The sequence below is a fragment of the Paroedura picta genome, chromosome 2, assembly GCF_049243985.1.
Source record: "Paroedura picta isolate Pp20150507F chromosome 2, Ppicta_v3.0, whole genome shotgun sequence".
NCBI classification, from domain to species: domain Eukaryota; kingdom Metazoa; phylum Chordata; class Lepidosauria; order Squamata; family Gekkonidae; genus Paroedura; species Paroedura picta.
The window spans coordinates 44,876,429-44,897,237 of NC_135370.1; the positions used below are offsets into that span (position 1 = coordinate 44,876,429).

The 20,809-nt window shown below is 47.7% G+C and overlaps 1 protein-coding gene across 1 annotated transcript; it reads left to right on the forward strand.

The window, feature by feature from the left end:
• The first annotated feature begins 1,038 nt into the window (after positions 1–1,038).
• CYTIP (cytohesin 1 interacting protein) lies at positions 1,039–20,483 on the forward strand. Its single transcript, XM_077320001.1, has 8 exons — positions 1,039–1,379; positions 6,104–6,153; positions 6,973–7,027; positions 8,574–8,676; positions 10,053–10,146; positions 11,617–11,686; positions 15,736–15,802; positions 18,825–20,483. The coding sequence occupies exons 1-8, from the start codon at positions 1,128–1,130 to the stop codon at positions 19,295–19,297; spliced, it is 1,164 nt and encodes a 387-aa protein (XP_077176116.1). The 5' UTR covers positions 1,039–1,127; the 3' UTR covers positions 19,298–20,483.
• Positions 20,484–20,809: the final 326 nt, after the last annotated feature.

Below are 20,809 nucleotides of genomic sequence, written 5' to 3' on the forward strand. Positions count from 1 at the left end.
GAATTCACGGGGGCTGTAGCACCAGAGCCAGTTTAAGGATTTGCAGAGCCTTGCAGAGTACAATTGCAGAGGGGGCAGCCAGACTGGGGACAGAGGGGGACCCCCACAGTGTCCTTAAAGAGGAAAAATAAGAAGCTATGGCCCTGATCCATGGGGGAGGGCACTGCATGGGGCCCCTGGAAGTGTGGGGCTTGTAGGACGTGCTACATGTTGTACATGGATAAACCGGCCCTGCCCAGAGTCACACCACGTTGCCAGAGTGCAAAGATCAGTTCCCCCTGGAGAAAAAGCATGCCCATGGGTGGACTTTCATTGTACCCCACTGAGATCCCAGTCCTCCTGAGGCTCCTTCTCCAAATTGCAGGAATTCTCCAACCTGGATCTCACAACTCCGCCCACCCACAGGTGGCCGAGGGGGACCTTGCAACCCTGTGCCACTGCTTTTGAGCACATCACCTACTTCCCCTTGTGCCTTGCTGTTCATGTAGATACGCAGTGTTTTGTGAGCCTGCTCTTTGACACCCTTGCCAGAAACCATTATCCTTGTGTAAAGATATCAAGATCGAAAGGAATAAAACGAGATCGTTCTGAGCAGTGTGACACTTAGGTGCCAGGACACGAAGCTCAAATTCTTGCTCCGTTTTTTGCGCCTGACACAGACTCAGATGAAAATGCCCTCTTGCCCAGCAACCACCAGGGCCTCTCTTGGAAGATGCTCTCCCCCCTCATGCCTTCTTCTTTAATCATTTTTAATTTATTTTAGAATCCCAGAAATCTTGGGGTACGGTGGGTTAGCAAACTTCGATGAGCAAGTGAAAGAAACAACAAACTCGTCAAATGCAAGGACGACTTTTAAGCCAGGTGGTTTTTTAGACACAAACACCAAAGGGCACAAAAACTGTGTGGCAAGAGTTATTTCCGTTCACTCCCAACAAATGGTCCTGGGCGGGGGGAGAAATAAGCAGATTGCTTTAACTTCAAGGCCCCAAAACCTGCAAGCTTAAAAAGAAACACTAAGTGATCTGTGAGAGGAGATTTATGAAACCTGCACTGAAACCACAAGTCACGTGGGCTTTCTCCCCCCCCCCTTCTTCTTCTTTTAAATACTTCTACTCACAGAGGAGGTTATGCTTTTAGTTGCTTCCCCTTCATCCAGTGAGGTCCTTGAAGCCGGGCCAGCCTGGAAGCGACTTTTGGAGGGGCCCAAAATGTCCTTAAAGAGGCTTATTCAGCAGAACCGCAACGTCCACTGCACGGGCTACAGCACGACGATGAATTACGCCCCCGGCTTAGAAGCGATAGGCAGCCCTCCGCTGGACAACAGAAGGGCCAAACTCTCCACCGGTTCCGTGGGGACCTTGCCCAGGGATTACAAGCAGGTATGTTGTCTATGGAGAAGGTTGCAGCCGGCCCTTCTTCATCCCTCCTTCACTGTGACTTTGCTACACTTTGGGGGCTCAGAGTCACTCGCTTTCAGGACAGAATGAGGCTGAGGGCTTGTGGGGACATGGGCAAGGTCAGAGCCAGTTCTGGGGGATGTGGTGGTGCAGCAGGTATCCTCAGGTGCTCACGTCTCAGAAACTCAGAAAACAGCCCCTGCCCATCTGCCACCATGCCAAGAAACCCTTGCAATGCCCAGTCCCCGTGTGTGAGGATGCTAGATGATTAAACAAACAAACAACAATAACTTTATCACACCAGTGGGATAGTGGCAACTGTATTCAACTCTAACTCCGCAGGTTTGAGAATAGCCAGACAAGGTCTCCTGTTTGCTTGCTGCCTGGGAAAACTTTTAGAGCCACCTCTCTGCTAGGAATAGGCTCCATGCCCAAGATCAATGCCCAGCTGAGCTGAAGAGGTTTTGCCTCCGCTGGGAAACTGCTGCAGCCAGGATTGCTCTCAGTGCAGAAAAGTGCTAAGAAGGGTTGTATTTTGAATCTCGAGATGCTCTCGATCCCCACCAGCCAGAGTAGTGAGGTGGTTAAGAGGGGCGGCTTGAATCCGGAGAGCTGGGTTTGATTCCGCACTCCTCCTCCACATGCACCCAGCTGGGTGACCTTGGGCCAGTCACAGCCCTGATAAAGCTGTTCTGACTGAGCAGTAATATCAGGGCTCTCTCAGCCTCACCCATCTCACAGGGAGTCTGTTGTGGGGAGAGGAAAGGGAAGGCAAATGCAAGCCGCTTTGAGACTCCTTCGGGTAGAGAAAAGTGGGGTATAAAACTCAACTCTGCTTCTTCTTTAGGGAAGTCGTGATTTGTTCCCTTCCCTTAAAGGTAAAGGTATCCCCTGTGCAAGCACCGAGTCATGTCTGACCCTTGGGGTGACGCCCTCTAGCGTTTTCATGGCAGACTCAATGCGGGGTGGTTTGCCAGTGCCTTCCCCAGTCATCACCATTTACCCCCAGCAAGCTGGGTACTCATTTTACCGACCTCGGAAGGATGGAAGGCTGAGTCAACCTTGAGCCGGCTGCTGGGATTGAACTCCCAGCCTCATGGGCAGAGCTTTCAGACGGCTGCCTTACCACTCTGCGCCACAAGAGGCTCTTTTCCCTTCCCTTACGTGTAATTTATTTAACATTGGGCAACAGTAATGACTAAGTTCATGACATCTCTCCAAGACATGTTTTTGTCATTCTGGTCAGGAGCAGCCTTTTATTAACTGAGCAGAAATGTTTTTTGAGGGAAGAAAAGAAAAGCCTTTTCTTTTCACACATTGGTTAATAGAGTGTACCTGGCATAACCAAATCTTTTTGGGATAGTTCTGTATCTTCTGTTCTGTATGGGTGTATGAAGTGCTGTTGGGTTTTCAAGGCAGGAGATGTTCAGAAGTGCCTTCCTCTACAGAGCAGCCCTGAAATTCCTTGGTGGTCTCCTATCCAAATCCTCCTGTAATGTTGCAATAAGTGCTTACATACAACATGACTGACATTTGTCTACTATGATTGATGGATATCCCTGCTGGTCAAAATGGAAGGCATCACCAGTTAGCCATGGGGGAAGAACTCCTTTACAAAGAGGGTAGAATGTGGGGACAGATTGTTTTCTAGAGCAAGCTTGGGGTAGAGGTTAGGCGTATGGACTTCTAATCTGGTGAGCCGTGTTTGATTCCGCGCTCCACCACATGCAACCAGCTGTGGTGATCTTGGGCTCGCCATGGGACTGATAAAGCTGTTCTGTCTGAGCAGTGATATCAGGGCTCTCTCGGCCTCACCCACCTCACAGGGTGTCTGTTGTGGGGAGAGGAAAGGGAAGGCGACTGTAAGCCGCTTTGAGACTCCTTTGAATAGAGAAAAGCGACATATAAGAACCACCTCTTCTTCTTCTTCTTCTTCTTCTTCTTCTTCTTCTTCTTCTTCTTCTTCTTCTTCTTCTTCTTCTTGTTACGTGAACTGAAGCTTGTTCAGTTGTATAGATTGGGAATAGGGGTGCTAGCCTCCAGGTGGGATGTGTGAATCCCACAGAATTATAGCTCATCTCCAGACTGCAGAGATCAGCCTGGAGAAAATGGAGGCTTTGGGAGGTGATCTCTATGGCCTTTGTACCCCACGGAGGTCCCTGTCCTATCCAGGTTCTGCCCCAAACTGGTGGTGGCAACCCTGTCTCCCACCCCCAGCTTGTGTCCCAGGAGGCCCTGATGACACCTCTAACAGGGAATGGATTGATTGATGGTGGGAGGGCCAACCCACAGTGCAGAGAGGCCAAGGCCCTGCCCTGAGGTTGCCTCCTAGCTCCAGGTTTTAGAAGTCCACTGCTTCTGCCTTACCATGGCTAGTGGTTTTTAAAGCTCAGGTATTGGATGCTGGGTAGATACAGGCAAGCACTGAGCAACAGTAGCTTACCAAAATTTGCTCATTTTAGCAAGTTGGTCATTAACATCCCCCATAGTTTTATTTGTTTATTGTCACTTGCCTCGTAAAGTCCCCTGCAGAGGAGACAAGAATTAAAGCAGAAATGTCATGTTACAATTGGGCTGAAAAACCTGCCATTAAGTGTTCACTGTCAATTTTGTATGTTCTGGAAGCTTTTGCTTTGAACAAGGCCGCTTTGCAAATGAGGCTCACAGGGCTGGGATGCTGGCTTCGTCTGGCTTTTAAGTATTTGTTTGGTTTCATAACTTGGAATGCGGCAGGGTTTGCTTTTCTGTGGCAACCATCCCTGCATCAGAGAGAACATGTGTGATTGATCTTGTTCGCAGAAAATAAATTGCAACATGGAATGCTTATGCCTGGCATAAAAACAGCCTACAAAGCAACAGGGGGAAATCCTACATTACTATTTCTGGAGCAGACATCAGTGATCAATTATTCACATACCTAATTGGCACAAGGCACTTTTTAAAAGTGCCTATTGAAATAACCTTTTCAAATGTCTACAGGTTACAGTAGAAGAAGAAGAAGAAGAGTTGGTTCTTATATGCCGCTTTTCCCTACCCGAAGGAGGCTCAAAGCGGCTTACAGTCGCCTTCCCATTCCTCTCCCCACAACAGACACCCTGTGAGGTGGGTGAGGCTGAGAGAGCCCTGATATTACTGCTCGGTCAGAATAGTTTTATCAGTGCTGTGGCGAGCCCAAGGTCACCCAGCTGGCTGCATGTGGGGGAGCGCAGAATCGAACCCGGCATGCCAGATTAGAAGTCCGCACTCCTAACCACTACACCAAACTGGCTCTCAGTAACAAGTGATTATGGAGTAGAGTAAACTTTCTTTAGCACTGCGGGGAACGGCTAGCTATCAGGTCTATCTGTAGTCAGCCATCTATCCGGACAAGGTTGTAGAGGTGGAAAAAATGTAATTGTATTGACTGCTAAAGTTGGTTATTTATTTATTCAGATTTTTTAATCCTGCCTTTTCTCCAAAGTAGCAGCTAGTATCATAACAATATAAAAACTACAATAAAACCACAAGTTCAATAAAATCCAATTAAAAACTGTGCATTTGGCATAAAAAATCAGCAGCATTGATGGTAGAGTCTACCAAAATGCAAGCTTTAAAAAAAAGACCTAAAATAGCTTGACATGTCTTTAACTCTCTGAAAAACTCGTCTATTTCCAGCTCATCTGAGGAGCATCCTCTTAGCCCTGTGATGTGTCCAAAAGAACATGCCACAGAATGTTTACCGCACAAAATATTAGCTGTATAAGCACTGGTGTCTCCACCGCCCTCCTTTCCACTCTTTTAAAACTGAACTGAGCTGAATTTCCTGCAACAGAAAAGGATTCAGCAGACTTTAGCCACGTCATTGACGTAGAACAAGGGCTGTTCATTGCCAGTGGTCACTGGATGTCTTCAAAAGTAATTTATGGAAACTGCAATCATAGCTAGTAAGGGAACACATGTTCATATTGTGTTCTGCAGTCCATGTTGCGCAGTTCTTTGAATTCAGACCTGGATTGGAGAGACCTCATGTCTAAGCCCCATTAAGCCATGAGACTCATTGGGTGATTCATAGGCAGTTGACTGTCTAAACATATGATACTTCATAGGATTTTTGAGAACCAGCTTGGGATAGTGGTTAAGAGTGGTAACCCCTAATCTGGAGAACTGGGTTTGATTCCCCACTCCTCCACTCGCAGCCATTGGAAGTGACCTTGGGCCAGTCACAGATCTCTCAGCCTCACCTAGATCACCAGGGGTCTGTTGTGGGGGGAGGAAAGGTAGGTGATTTTAAGCCACTTTGGGTAATGAAAAGTGGGGTACAAAAACCCAGCTCTTCTTCTTCTCTTCTTTTTGAACCAAGCTTGAATCCAAAAAGTTTAATTCTAGGAATTCTGGGTATTCTGTTGGGTAAACATTGTTGGTCTTAAAGGTAACACTGGACTCAAACTTTGTTCTGTTGCTTCAAATCAACATGGCTGCCTCCCCCATCCCCCACCCCCCACCCCGAATCTATCACAAGGGTTTTGTGCAGGTAAAAAGTAGAAGGGGAGACTCACAGCAGCTGCTCTGAGCACCTTGGAGGAAGGGCAGGGGTAAAAATATGGTAGGCAGATCAGCAGTTCTGCCTTGCTTGAAATGTAATGCATGTGGATGCACTGGGTTTTATAAATAGGATTCAATTTCTATTTCTAATGCAACTGACTGACTAGCCAAACTTTTATTTCTAGCTTGCTTTATGCAGAACAAGTTCCTCAGGTGGCTCGGTCGGTCTGCAGAGGTAAGCACTTTCCTTCTTTCTAGTCCTAACATTGATACTTACTACCCATTAATGTTATGATTGTGCATGGGGGTATAAGGAATGTATAGGAGGGCCAGGGTGGAGAGGTGGAGCAGATGAAAAGCACCGGGAGTCCTGAGCAGTTCTAGCAGCTTGTACTAGGACAGAGACGTGTTAATGTGAGTTGACAGATCCTGTTGGGAACGGACGTTCATTTGAATTTTAATGATAGAACTAGAGAGCCAGGTCATCATCTCTATAGTGGAGAATTCGCCCTTCATTCCCCATGTTCTCCCTTGTAGACAGAGAACATCAGAGCACTTTTAGAGAGCCATCTGAGAGCCAGCTTGGTGTCGTGGTGAATCTGGAGAGCTGGGTTTGATTCCCCATTCCTCCTCCACATGCAGCCAGTTGGATGACCCTGGCCAGTCCCAGTTCTCTCACAGCTCTCTCAGCCTTACCTGCCTCACAGGGTGTCTGTTGTGGGCTGCTTTGAGACTCCTTTGGTGTAGTAAAAAGTGGGGTACAGAAATCCAGCACTTCTTGTAAATTGAGATCATCACTGTACAATGAATTCAGGTCTGGTTCACATGTGAAAGAGCATAAGGTGGTCAGATGGTTTCCATGCTTCAGACTGTAGGTGGAGGATTCCATTTGGAAATGCTTTTGTGTGTTTCAAAAACAAACAGCACCCAAAAACACCATTCCCCACAAACAGAATGCCAGCACCGCAAGCAAAAAGAGGCAGCAGAACAACATAGTAGCTATCTGTTTGCAGAGGACGATCAATTGGTTGTCAACTGTGTTTGTCTTTTGTAGAAAATCACTCAAAATCTTCAAAGAGGACAATGAAACGTTTGGATTTGAAATTCAGGTGAGGCTTCAGCGTTGTGAACAGAGTGAGTCTGTGGTCATGATCCGTGTGCAGGTGTGACATGCAACAGAACTGATCCCACTGTCCTTAATCTTACATGATAAGTTCCCTCTTCCTTAAAAAAATATGCAAAAACTGTGACAGATGTTCAGAAATCAACATTTTCATTAATGTGAAAAGAAACTTTTGGAGGAACGGAAACGCTCCCCCAAGATCACCCCAAGCTTTTCGCATCCATCTGCCCATAGCATCTTGCCCACCTGGGTGGTTGGTTCCACGCCATTGCTGTGAGTTCTCCTTCCGCAAGTGACCCAACCCAGCCGGGAATTCCATTGTGAGCAAATGATGTCATAATGCCAAATAGCCAATCAGATCTAGCTGTGCAGTATTGCCAATGGCAAAACAAACCAACCAACCTGAGTGGTTGGACATGAAGTTGGTGCTTTCTTTGTACCACATTCTGCCCATTCTGAAAGGTCAAAGGGAGAAGATACATGCCAGACAGAGGTAGGCCACCCAGAAGAGGAGGACGGACTAGGAGACAGTTCAGGGAACATGGTCACTCTGAGGCCAGGAAAGTCACATGATTTGCTTTGACATGATCCTGTGGGAGGCTTTGGAAGGATTCTTTATGTGGGAGCCTCATAGGGAGATCTCAGCAGCTCTGGACAGGAGCAGAGAGCCAAATACCTACTGTAGCTTCTATTCTCACTCTCTCTCTCAGGGGGAAAACTTTACAGTTCTACTCTCCGCCCTTTCAGATCATCCAAAGTGACCCTGCTTAAACAGTTTGGCAACTGTTAAAACATAACAGTCACAAATAGTAGTCTTGTTGCTGGGTGGGAAACCTGTTTGTTCCTTCAAATTTCGTTTCGTTTCTTTAAAAAGAGGAAATGCTTGTCCTGTTGGCCGTGTTTAAATATGCAAAGAGGGGCAAAGCACCAGCCGCTTGAAGAATAAAATTATTATGAGGAGAGGCAAACTTTGTGTAGAAAGAGGAGAGGGAGACCTAACTAACTGTCTTAACTGCTGTTCCACATTCATTCTGTGTGTTCTGGAGGCAAGCAGGGAGGAAGTGTGCTCAGTAGGGCAGGAAGTCCCCTTTTAAGCCAATCAGGACCCTGGAGGAGAGTGTTTGAAAAACATCAGCAAGCTCCTATTCCAGCTATGCTAAATACACATCCTCTCCGATGCCCCCTGTAGGATACTCCTCATATGCTCTTGAACAGGGGTAGTCAAACTGCGGCCCTCCAGATGTCCGTGGACTACAATTCCCAGGAGCCCCTGCCAGCGACTGCAGTCGCTGGCAGGGGCTCCTGGGAATTGTAGTCCACGGACATCTGGAGGGCCGCAGTTTGACTACCCCTGCTCTTGAATCATGCAGATTAGACTTTGCAGATTCCAACATGCCTTAGTGCTGCAGAGGGGGAGTCCATGCTATTAGACATATTTGCCAAGCAGGGTCCCTTGTACAATTGCCGCTTGGAAGGATCTGCAAAATAGGGTGACGGACTGCAAGGTAACCCTGTGCTTCTGCCATTTACAGACTCTTCGATTTCAGCCGCAAACCAATTGCAGCTTGGAAAGCTGCACGTATATCTGCAAAGTAAAGGAAGGAAGCCCTGCCTACCTCTCTGGACTCCAAAGTGGTAACTTCCAGTTTGCTGCTCTCTTCATTTTGCAGATTCAGAAAGAAAGAAACAAATATGGGTGAGGGGTGGCAGCTCCAGCAATCAGTTTTGAGCTAATAAGATAATGCCAATTGGTTAGCGCATCCTCTCTGCCCTTCTGGATTGAGAAGACAGTGATACATGGGTCATACTTTTGTAATTCCAGGCTTAAATACTAGGCTGCTTCCATATAGGAGGGATAATGCACTTACAAACAATTGCTAAAATGTGTTGAAAGTGTATTATCCAACATGTGTGAAAGCGGTTCTGCATCGGAAGGGACGAGAGGATATGACCGATATGTGTGCCACTTACACTTGGATCTTCATTGCCTGGGATTAGGGATGCCAGGCCCCAGGTGGGACCTGGGATTCCCTGGAATTCTAGCTCATCTCCAGATTAAAGAGATCAATTCCTCTGGAGGAAATGGCTGCTTGGGAGGGTGGACTCCACAGCATTATACCCTGCCCCAAATCCCACCCACTCCCAGCTCCACCCCCAAAGTCTCCAGGGATTTCCCAACCCAGAGCTGGCAACCCTACCTGGGGTCTGTGTAACCTGAAGGACTTCCTCACCCTTGAGCCTCAGCCTGTGCCCAATTACAGTCGGGGGATCAATCAACTTTACTTTGTATCCTTTCATTGTGAGAAGTTATGTCAGTGACATTGAAAAGTACAGCTTTCATCGCTGGGTCCCCCAGTTTTCTCGTGGCCCATCTTCAGGTATGGGGAGAAGCCTGTCCTCGTGTTTTCCATATATGAACAGCAACACTTGAAGAGAAAAAACTACCTGTTGCGCTGGATTAATAGATTCCAGTTGTTTCTTTCTTACATTTCCAGTGAGATAGAAGCTTTTGGGTGGCAACAGGTGGGGGTTTACTAGGCTCCAGAGGAGATGGGCAGATGGGAATGGTGTTGCACAATGTCACTTAGAGTCCCTCCGCCCCCCCTCAAAATATTGTCACTGTGTCATGGCAGCACTTTGGGAATCTATGGTTTTTCCATAGAGATTTGGTAGATCCCTAGAGTTTCCTAGTACCATGCTGACGTCACTTCCAGTTTTTTGTCTGGAAGTGACATTGCACAATGTCATTTTTCTCTCCATGTTTTCTCCTGCTGCTCATACAAGCGGCCGTAGGGGGCCATCAAGGATTAGCAGGGACCTCCCATTGGAAGTGGATAAGGGTCACCCCTAGTTGCCCATGGTACCTTTGCTGGGTACTTTTGAGGGCCTGAAACAGTCAAGGCAGTTTCCCTTATTCAATAGGGCTCACCACTTTGAACCCTGAGCGATTTATAACCGTCTCCAAGGAATAAAATACATGTGCTGATTATTTGCATGTTGAATTGCCACAGGTTATATTCTGACCCATATCAACCGGGTGAGCACCGAAGGGCTCAGTCACAAGCAAATGGTGGATTTGATCAGATTGTCCGAGAATCCATTAAGGTAAATGCAATGATAAATAGAGAACCATGGCTGTAGCCACACGTTGCTGGGGATTGTGCCATTGCTGTGCTATGTGGAATAAACCAGTTTTCAGTTTTAGCTGCTGTGCAATAGTCAATGATGTGCAGATGCATCCATCCATTTTTTCTGTTTAATCTTTTTAACCCACCTGTCTTCTAAGGAGCTCCAGGTTCTTACCTCTGCTACATTATCCGTTCCACTTAATATTTCTCGTAAGGGCTTGGAGGAGGGGCTGGTCTCATGACTTAAGTGCCACTCAGCACTTAATGCCCAATCAGGGTGGCTGTCCTGTCCCTGAGTGCCTCCTCCAACTAGGTTGCCTGTCTGACCAGCAGCCAGCCAATCGCCTTCTGTCCCCCACTCCTGACCACCCCCCCTCCTTCCAATTTCCTCCGAGGCTCAGAGGCTGCAGATCCCTGCTGTGTGAGAGCTGCCCCTGCCAGTGAGTTCCCTTCCTGGGGGCCTCCAGCCTGCAGCCTTTCCAGGTCCTGGGGGGAGGGAGAGGCCATAGAGTTCTTCCACCCTGTCCCCCAATCTAGTGCCCATTGTATTCCTGAAGGCAACAGGCTTGGCCCCTGATCTTCCCTATAATCCACTGAGCTCAGTTAAACTGAGTGCATGACCTTATTTCAGATGATGACCTTATTTTTGCCTTATTTCTGTGAAAGGGCAGTGGACTTTTAAAAAGGGGGAAAATTCCAAGTTATTGTGCATCTGGATGAAGTTTATCAATGGGAAAATGGGAAAACATGCAGAGAAGGACGCAGCATGTTCTTCTTGGGGCCAGCTCCTATTCCTTTCCTCGTTTTCTTCTCTTTTTTCCAACCACTCTCACACTTGTACACTGCTGGATGGCATTATGGATTCTTCTCCCAATAGGTTGCATGTCACCGTGTGTTACCACCACCACGCCTTGCCTTGAATCAGAAGGATGATAGGGAGCATGGACTTCATCAGTTTTTATTCACCAGAACTACCAGGATTTCATTTAGCATGCCCCCGTTCTGAGAGCCACCAGTTGCAAAAGCACTTTGAAAGTCCAGCATGGGCCCTGGAGAACTGGGCTGATCCCCACTTCTCTTTGCAAAGCCCGCTGGGTAACCTTGGGCCAGTCACAGTTCTCTCAGAGCTCTCTTAGCCATACCTACCTCACAGGGAAGGAGCTTGTAAACTGCTTTGAGACTCCTTAAGGCAGAGAAAAGAGGGGTACAAAACCCAACTCTTCTTGTTTGTTTTTGTTTAAAAATTAATCTATTTCTATAAATGTATGCAATACCCCCATCTTCACCAGATTCTCAGTTAAGCAACAAGAGATTGCTGATGCCACTTGGCTCTGTTTATGAACATTCTATGGCTGGCCAGTTTGGTACCACAGGTCTAGACTAGATAAAACCTTGCATCTAATCTTGCCTGGGCATTTCTTATCCTCTGTTCTTGTGTTGTTTACAGGTTGGATGTTGTGAATGAAGCCTTGGTTTTGAAAAGGATGGAACTGGAAACCAAACTGCATCTTTTAAAGGTACAGATTCTTCGAAGGGTTTAAAATATCAGTTGCATTACAGAACGTAGCATCAGCTGTAGTGGGTGAAGCTAGCTCTGTCCAAACAGACTTTCATCAAAGCGACTTTGGGGAACTTTCTACTCCCTTGAGCAATGCAACCTATGAGTCTGGAACTAGCAGAGTTCTGCTTTACCATTGCCAGTGCCAGCGTGGATCTGCTGAATCAGCTTTTCATAGTGGATACAGCCACGAGATGCCCTAAGGCATGGGTAGTCAACCTGTGGTCCACCAGATGTCCATGGACTACAATTCCCATGAGCCCCTGCCAGCGTTTGCTGGCAGGGGCTCATGGGAATTGTAGTCCATGGACATCTGGAGGACCACAGGTTGACTACCCCTGCCCCAAGGTTACCATGATCCCCTGCCAATGGGCCATGCTCATGGTAATTGTAGTCCATGGACATCTGGAGAGCCACAATTTGGACACCACTTCACTAGGATGTGAGACATTCAGGTTCCAATCCCCAATCTTGCTGTAAAGCTTGCTGGGTGAGCTTTCTCTCTGTCTACCTCACAGGGTTGTTGTGACAATAATTTGTTTTATTTCTATTTTAATTTCTAGACTGCCCCTCCCTGCAAGTGGGCTTGGGGCAGTTTGCAACATGAGTCTACATTTAAAAAAAACATTTAAAGAGCATATTAGAACATCATAAAATATAGAATGTTGCTGTTGCCGCTGGCATCATTGCCTACCTGACCATTCTGTTCTGCACAATGCTGAGATGTTCCCCAATCAGTGCGGGGAGAAGCCAGAGTGGGCGTAGGAGGACGGACATGAAGAGGAGAGGTGAAGAGAGGCCCGTTGTTGTTCCTCAGTGGTCCTGGCCTCAGTCACAGGCCTGGTGGAAGAGTGCTGTTTTACAGGCACAACAGAACGTTGTCAGTTCCATCCAGGCCTCTACTGGTAACTTGTTCCACCAGGCAGGAGCCAAGGCCAAAATGGCCATCCAGGTCTCTTTGGGGCCAGGGATCACCAACAAGACGGTGTTTCCAGAGCATGAAGTACTTAGGGAGACATGGAGAGGTGGTCCCGTCGTTACGCATCAAATGTTGTACACCAGGGGTAGTCAACCTGTGGTCCTCCAGATGTCCATGGACTACAATTCCCATGAGCCCCTGCCAGCAAACGCTGGCAGAGGCTCATGGGAATTGTTGTCCATGGACATCAGGAGGACCACAGGTTGACTACCCCTGTTGTACACTACTCTGAGTTCCTTTGAGGAAGGGCAAAATGAAAATTAACACATAAAGAGTTGCGGCCTGAGTTTTATGATAACGTAAGCCATTCTGCAGACCCATGTCGCCTCAATTAGCCTTGGGGCTGTGCAGGAAAGGGAAATGGGCTTTCCCAGCCACCACCCAGTTCCGCTGTTGGGCACTCAGTTTATGAGGATTTGGAAATGTTCATAACAACGCTGGGAGCCAAGTTTCAAGCAGCAAAACGGCGTGGAGTTCAAAGTGTTCGACGCCACTTCCCTCCCTGCAGGACCCGAGGCCAGCTGAGGCTGCAGGAGCTTGCAATTTCCATTTTAGGAACAGTACGAGACATGTGACCTCTGATCACCGTCTCAAGAAGAAAATAATGCCCCTCTTCCTCCCCCCCCCCCTGAATTTGTATCATTACAATGCTGCCATCTAGCACAGAATATGAGAGAAAGGGCAATTCCCGCTGCTGCTTTTGCTCATGCTGCTGAATTCTACCCTGGAACAAACCCTCAAGGCTGGCAGAACCCTAGAGGAGAGCTCGGGAGGCCACGTGCCCAGCCAGCCTGCTTATGTAATGTGGGGCTGCCGCCTGCGTTTGCCCTCCCTGCTGTTGGAATGGCAGCAAGAGTTTTGATTCAAGCGAGCAAATGCCTCCTTCCCAGCCAGGCCGAAAGAGCTCCGAAAGAGCCGAGCCCCCACAGGCAGACCTTTCATTGCTGGGCTTAATGAGAACACGGCAGCTGATTAGGAGGAAGCCTGGCAAAGGCGGAGAATGCTGCCGCTTCCAGTCCCGGCGCTTGTTTGACCCTTCCCTCTGAAGAAAAGCTTTAGGGGTGTCTGAAGGAGATGCTCACTGTGAGAGGCCTGCGGATGTAGCAGTCCCGATAACAGATTCCACATCAAGGCTAGGGACGCCTGTCCTCAGGAGGGCCTGGGATCCCCTGGAATTACAGCTCATCTCCAGACTAAAAATATTTCCCAGCCCAGAGCTCCCAGTCCTACTCAGGAATTATAGCTCATCTCCAGACTAAAGAGATCAGTTCCCCCAGGAGGAAATGGCAGATTCGGGAGGGGGTGGTGGTGGTTTCATAGCATTATATAACACTGAGGGCCTTCCCTGCCCCAAATCCCACCTGAAGAAGAAGAAGAAGAAGAAGAAGAAGAAGAGTTGGTTCTTATATGCCGCTTTTCCCCACCCAAAGGAGGCTCAAAGCGGCTTACAGTCGCCTTCCCTTTCCTCTCCCCACAACAGGCACCCTATGAGGTGGGTGAGGCTGAGAGAGCCCTGAGATCACTGCCCGGTCAGAACAGCTTTATCAGTGCTGTGGCGAGCCCAAGGTCACCCAGCTGGTTGCATGTGGGGGAGCGCTGAATCGAACCTGGCATGCCAAATTAAAAGTCCGCACTCCTAACCACTACACCAAACTGGCTCTCCTCCAAATTCTGCTTCTGGCTCCGCCTCCAAAGTCTCAAGTATTTCCCTACCCAGAGCTGACAACTCAGAAATTATAGCTAATCTCTAGATTAAAGAAAAATTCCCCTGGGGAAAATGGCTGATTTGGAGGGGGGATGGGACTCCATAGCATTATACTCCACTGAAGCCCCTCCCCACCTCAAATCCCACCTGCTTCTGGCTCCACCCCCAAAGCCTCCAGGTATTCCCCAACCCAGAACTGGCAACCCTAGCCAAGAGAGACAGGAACCTATGGCACGTAAACGAGAGAAAACCCACATTACTTTGCTGGTCTTAGTGGTACTTTTGAACTCCAACCTTATTCTTCTGCTTCAGACCAAGACGGCTACCCACCTGAATCTCTCTTGCAAGGTTGTTGCAAAGATAAAATATAGAGGGGGGGGAGAATCTACCTGTATTCCTTAAAAGTTACACCGTAACAGACCTGTAAGCCTTTCAAGTTCCATATGATTATTATTGAGGGATTTTATCTGGTTTTCCTCTACACAAGTGGTACATTCAATTTGTTGCTAGGGGAGCCTTTGGACTTAGCTTTCTCTTGTAGTGTGTGGTTTAATCCTCAGGGACTTATATTATGTCCTCTGTTCCCCCAGAAAAAACAGTAAGGTGTATTTGACATGAACTCCAGTTTTACGTGACCCTCGCCTCTCCAGCAAATAATGATCCTGCACACATTGCATAAGGCACTTTCAACGTGCTTTTGCAGCCGGGTTTTTCTGTGCAGAACAGGAAAATCTGCTTCTAAAGTGCATTGAAAGCACATTATCTAAAGTATGCGGAAAAGTACGTCTAAAGTATGTGTCACCACAGGAGCACACAGAATTCCCAAACATCTCTGTTTCTCCTCTCCCCGACTCTACATGTGCATGTGAAACAGCACGATGTATGGGAAGACCTGTGCAAGACTCCCATGTACCCCTCTGTTTGTCTTACCTTCTACCTTGTGTAAGCTACTCATGCACTGGAACCCTGTAGTCAATATGGATTGTTTACACATTCTATATGGGTTGCAGAACAACAGAAGAGATCTCCCCCTTCCTACAGCAGCCCGTGGGGCTATTTATACATGAATCTATGGGTGGGCCTGAGTGAAAGGGAGGATGAGGGAGGGGTGAAGCCAGATGTTAGTTTGTCAATTGGAATCCTCCCTATGCTGTGGTTTAAATGAAGCCTTAAAAAAAAAAAGAACGGTCTTAGGGGATGTTTGAGATTATCAGTAGCCATGATCATCAGAACTACCCTCCATGCAAAAGACACTCTGGGCCAAAGTCAGGCAGGGTGTCGTGTTGGTAGAAAAGTTCTGACAATTGTGGTTTGTGTTTTGCAGCAAGCGTTGCAAGACAAGCTGGTCGAGTTCCAGGCTCTTTGCTTACGGGAGCAACACCTACTTCACGGTAAGCCTGCGCTTCTCCTATTAGGGAGCAAGAAGCAGTGACGGACCTAGCTTCCTCATCAGAAATGACGCGAGCTCAGTCTAAACACGAATTTGCTTGGTCTGAATTTTGGACCTTCTTTCCCTATGAACGAAATCTTCTGGGGACGTTTTATGCTAGGATAATGTGCACAGTTTGGATTTTACAGCGCCGTGAAATGAACTGGAGAAGCAGGCACAAGAGGGGCTGCTCCGCCTCCTTCCGCTCCCAGCAGCCCCTTCTAGTTCACCATATTGTTGGCAGAGTTTAAATATGCCAGGAGAGCGAAGCATCAAACGGCTTAAGGCAACAGGATAGTGTTATTTCAACAGCTTTGAGCCTCCTTCGGGTAGAGAAAAGCGGCATAAAAGAACCAACTCCTCTTCTTCTTCAGTTTGTTTTGGAGGCAAGCAGGGAGGAGGTGTGCTCAAAAGAGCAGGAAGTCTCCTATTGAGCCAATCAGGACCCTGAAGGAGACTATCTGAAAAGCATCAGGAAGTTCCTATTCTAACGATGCTAAATACACGTCTCCTCTGATGCCCCCTGTAGGATATTCATCGTATGCTTTTGAATCATGCACACTACAGAGCTTACAGATTCCAACAGGTATTGGGGTTTCAGGCAGCTGTTGAGGGGAAGAGATGGCTTTGAAAGATCCTCTTTCATAAGCTTTTGGTGCTCGTACAGACTCAGAGTTCAGCCCTGTATGATCCACCTCAACGCAAGAGTCAAAACGGATGACCATTGAGCTATGTTCCAGTTTGAGCCTGGGACAGAGATGAGCCAATGTATACAGGAATGGGAACCACAGCTAAGGGACAGAGTTGGCAAAATTCTGAGCAAGAAACCAAGAAAGAGCCAGTATAAGAAAGCATATTTGCATAACAGGAAACCCACAATTCAAAATTACTGATAAATGCTGGCTAATAAGCAGCCCGAACGCTGATTAATGATGTCCTTTATTAGCAAGTAGCACATATAAGATCTCACAATAAATAGACCCGGGAACCTCAAACTGAATGGTTCAGGGTAGCCGAATCTTGTGAGATCTCAGAAACTAAGCAGGGTTGGCCCCGGTTAATATGTTGATGGTGGTCCACCAAGGAATTTCTGCGTTGCTTTGCAGACGGAGGCAGCAGCAAACCACTCCGAAGTCCCTTGCCTTGAAAATCCCATGGGTTTTCCACTTGATGGCACTTTACCCAGACATGCACAAGGGCACCCTGTGTGATCTGTGCATGATCAAACATGGATTAGCGGTAACCGTTCACCTTTATCCTTTCCCTTTCTGCAAAGTGTCCTTTCCCTTTCTGCAAAGTGTCGCATCTCCCTTTCTCTAAAGTATCTCTAAGAAGTCCTTTAGTCCCATTAAAAGCATTGCCTGCCAGATTCTTCACATTCTGGCATCTCACCTGCCCTTTCAACATATCGTAACTCAAAGATTTCCTTTTAATTTTTAAAAAAGAGCCGAACTTGGCTCAGTACAGAGCTACCTTGGGCTCGAGACACGGGTTGCAGACCTCTGACCCAAACCTTTGGCTCCAGCCCTCTGGCTCCCTCTTAGTGCACAGCTCAAACAATTCTGTTACAGTCACCCCTCCTTTTGATTGGCTGGCACAATCCATGCCTGAAGCTCTGAACAGAAGTGACCCAGGAGAGATCCATGAGAGTATTTAAACAGAAATCTTTTTTTGTTTTGTTTTGCTGAAAGAGATTCCTGCAGCTTCTCCCTTTAATTTTGTGAAACCCTAGGACTTAGGGCCATTTCCAGAAGATGACCTTGAGTAACCTAAAAGAAGGTCTTCTGCTAGGGGTGGGGAACACCCCTCCCTATGTGCTGCTGGCTTCCTTTCCCCTCCCCTCCGCACTGCCGTATCTGGCTCACCTTCTGTCTGCTCACCACATCCTCTTCCTCCTGCTGGCCACGGCCGCCCCCTCCATGCTTGCTGTGGCATCTCAACTGAGCACGAGCAGTATTCGCTTGGTCACAGGAAGGCATGCACAGATGTCTCTTTTCACTCCCCCATTAGTTTTCTTTCTCTTAAAAAGCCAAACATTCTTTGTCTGCAACCTTGGCTTTATTTTTTCATTAGCACCCTGCCTTTCTCCCAAAGCAGCTCTCCGCTCTTCTCTTTCTTATCCTTATAAAATCCCAGAGGTTAGGCTGAGAGCGGGTGGCTAGTTCAAGGTAGCCCAGTATCCTTCATGGCAAAGTGGAGGGTGGGTGTTCAAACCCTGGTCTTCCAAAGCCTAGTCCAACATTCTAGCCACTACTCCCCAGTGCCTGTCATGAATTGCAATAGCAGCTACTCATCTTGCATGGATTAGGCCATTGGAAGAAGCAGCAGTTTTTTTTGTACCCCACTTTTTACTACCAGAAAGAGTCTCAAAGTGGCTTACAATTGCCTATCCTTCCCCTCACCAAAGCAGATACCCTGTGAGGTAGGTGAGGTTGAGAAAGCTCTGAGAAAACTGTGACTGGCCCGAGGTCATCCAGCTGGCTACATGTAGAGGAAGAGTGGGGAATCAAACCCGGTGCTACCATTCTTAAGCACTATACCAAGAGGGGCCATCCGTTGGCAGGGTTTAAATATGCAAAGAGATAAAGCACCAGGCAGCTTAAAAGCCTAAAATACTTTTATTTAGAAAAGAAACAACTTTGTGAATAAAGAGAGGAGAAAGAGTCTTAGTAGCTTGTCTGTTAACTTTTCAGTCATTCTGCCTGTTCTGGAGGCAAGCAGGGAGGAAGTGGGCTCAAAGGAGCAGGAAGTCTCCAAATGAGCCAATCGGGATACTGGAGGAGACTATCTGAAATTTATCAGGAAGTTCCTATCTTAACTATGTGAAATACACATTTCCTCTGATGCCCCCTGTAGGATATTCTCCATATGCCCGTGACAGACCTTGCCAATTCCAGCACTGGCCCTTCTCTAATTGACACAGTGATCCCAGCCTTGGCAACAGATGTCCTTCAGCTCTAACGTGCCTTCTGTCTGTCTCCTAGATGAAGTGAATAGCAGCTCAGCCCTTGACCCGGCGGGGCTAGAAGAATCCAACCTGCTGAGTGACTACATTGGGTCAGGGTCACTCTTGGCAAGCAAGCCTCGGTTCTCCAGCGAGAGCAGCTGTCTGAGCCGCCTCAGCTCCATGACGGTGGGCAGCGAGGACAGCTTCTACCAAGGCGGCCTTCTTGAGGATCCTGCCAGGGAGGTCTTCAGCCGGCAGTCAAGCACGGAGGACGACTGCTTCCTCCCCACAGACTCCCCTGCCCCGGCGGCAAAGACTTCCCTGCGGAGACACAGAAGCATCAGCGCGGCTAGCAGCGGCCCCGGATCTCCCCTGTGGGACCGAGGCAACGCCCCAAACGTCTACGGGACGCTCCCTCGGAAGAGCAGAAAGGGAAGCGTCCGGAAGAGGCTTTTAAAGTTCATCCCGGGTCTCCACCGGGCCGTCGAAGAGGAGGAAAGCCGAGTCTGACAAGCAGGGCCGGGGCTCCTGTGGGCCCAGACTTTTGAAACCCGGCCTCAGACTGGGATCAGATTTCATTCAATGAAGCCAAGGAAGCAGGCCTGACTGTGACGATTTGTTGTTGTTGTGAACTAGCCTCAGGGCACCGGAGGTGGGTGGAAGGCAGGGGGTTGTTTTTCAAGACAAGGAGCACAAGGGGGTGCCTGATACCGGGAGCCTGGAGCCAGTCTGTAGCGACCAAGATTTGACAGAGTGCAAAGCTCAAACTAGTTGAGGTTTCTTTTAGGAACAAAAAGCAGCCATGGCAGCAGCAGCAGCGGCAGAGGTGGGGTTGGTGGGATTCAGGGAAGGACTACCAAGTGCAGGGAGGTGAGTTAACTATTCCCTCCCACTCCCCGTGCAGTTTTCTTAATCATTTCCAGGAGATGCTGGTTTTCCTCGCTCATGAGAGACGTGACGCAGAAGAACCAGGCTGTACTCACTTTCTTGTGTGGAATTTCAGCCAATTTGCTCTGCTCCCGTGAGGGCCGAAGATGTAAATAAAAGCTGGGATTTGCGTGCAGAATTCTAAGGAGAGACTGCAGACCATATAAAAGAGCCTTCCGGCCAGAGACTGTAAATTAAGGGGCAGGATTTGGAGAGGTGAACGAAACCTCATTAAACCTGGTTTGAAACTAGGTGTCTCCGTTTAGAAATTATGCAATGTAAAAAAAAAGTGTTTAAAAAAAACCCTGATAGCTTATTTATACTGTTGAAACGCGTTTATATTATTATACTATTGTTGCCTATTAGACAACAGCAACTTTGCCGTGGCTGTTAATTTTATACCTAAATTATATTCCTACTGATGGCGTTACCCTGTGGGTTTTCTTTTCATCTGAGGCAGAAATATTCGCTGGTATTTGAAATCTGCATCTCCCTAACCAGTCTTCTCTATCTGACAATATGTTTACATAGGAGCCAAACTGCTTTCCCCCTGATTATCCTGATTCCTCCCCTTATTTGATAAACAAATTGTTGATTAAAGACCAAATACTGAGGTGTGTTTCGTTTTTAAGTCAGCAAGACAGGGAGACATCCCATGCGCTGGGTGCTACTATTACACTGGGGAAGAAGGGCCACGCAGCAACCCGAGGTCTATGCCGGAAGTACAGGATTCCCTGTCATGGTAGCATGTGTAGATCTTGCCCCTCCCAGAACACCATTGGCCATGTTCTTGAGAACTGCTGCAATCTCCCAGGTCCATCTGCTTGTGGAGGTGTGCATACACTTGAGGTTTACGCATTAAGAATATAAGAACAGCCCTGCTGGATCAGACAAGTGGGCTGGTCTAGCATCCGGTCTCACATAGTGGTCAGCCAGTCCTCTGGTTCTATGTCTTTTAACCTACTTCTTCAGGGTCGACCACAAAACAAAACAATTTGGCAGCAGCACTGAATGTGTGAACCATACTAATGTCCCTTCAATGTCATCTGTGTGCTTCTTTCTTGGAAACCTGCAAAGGATTTTTTTGTTTAATAA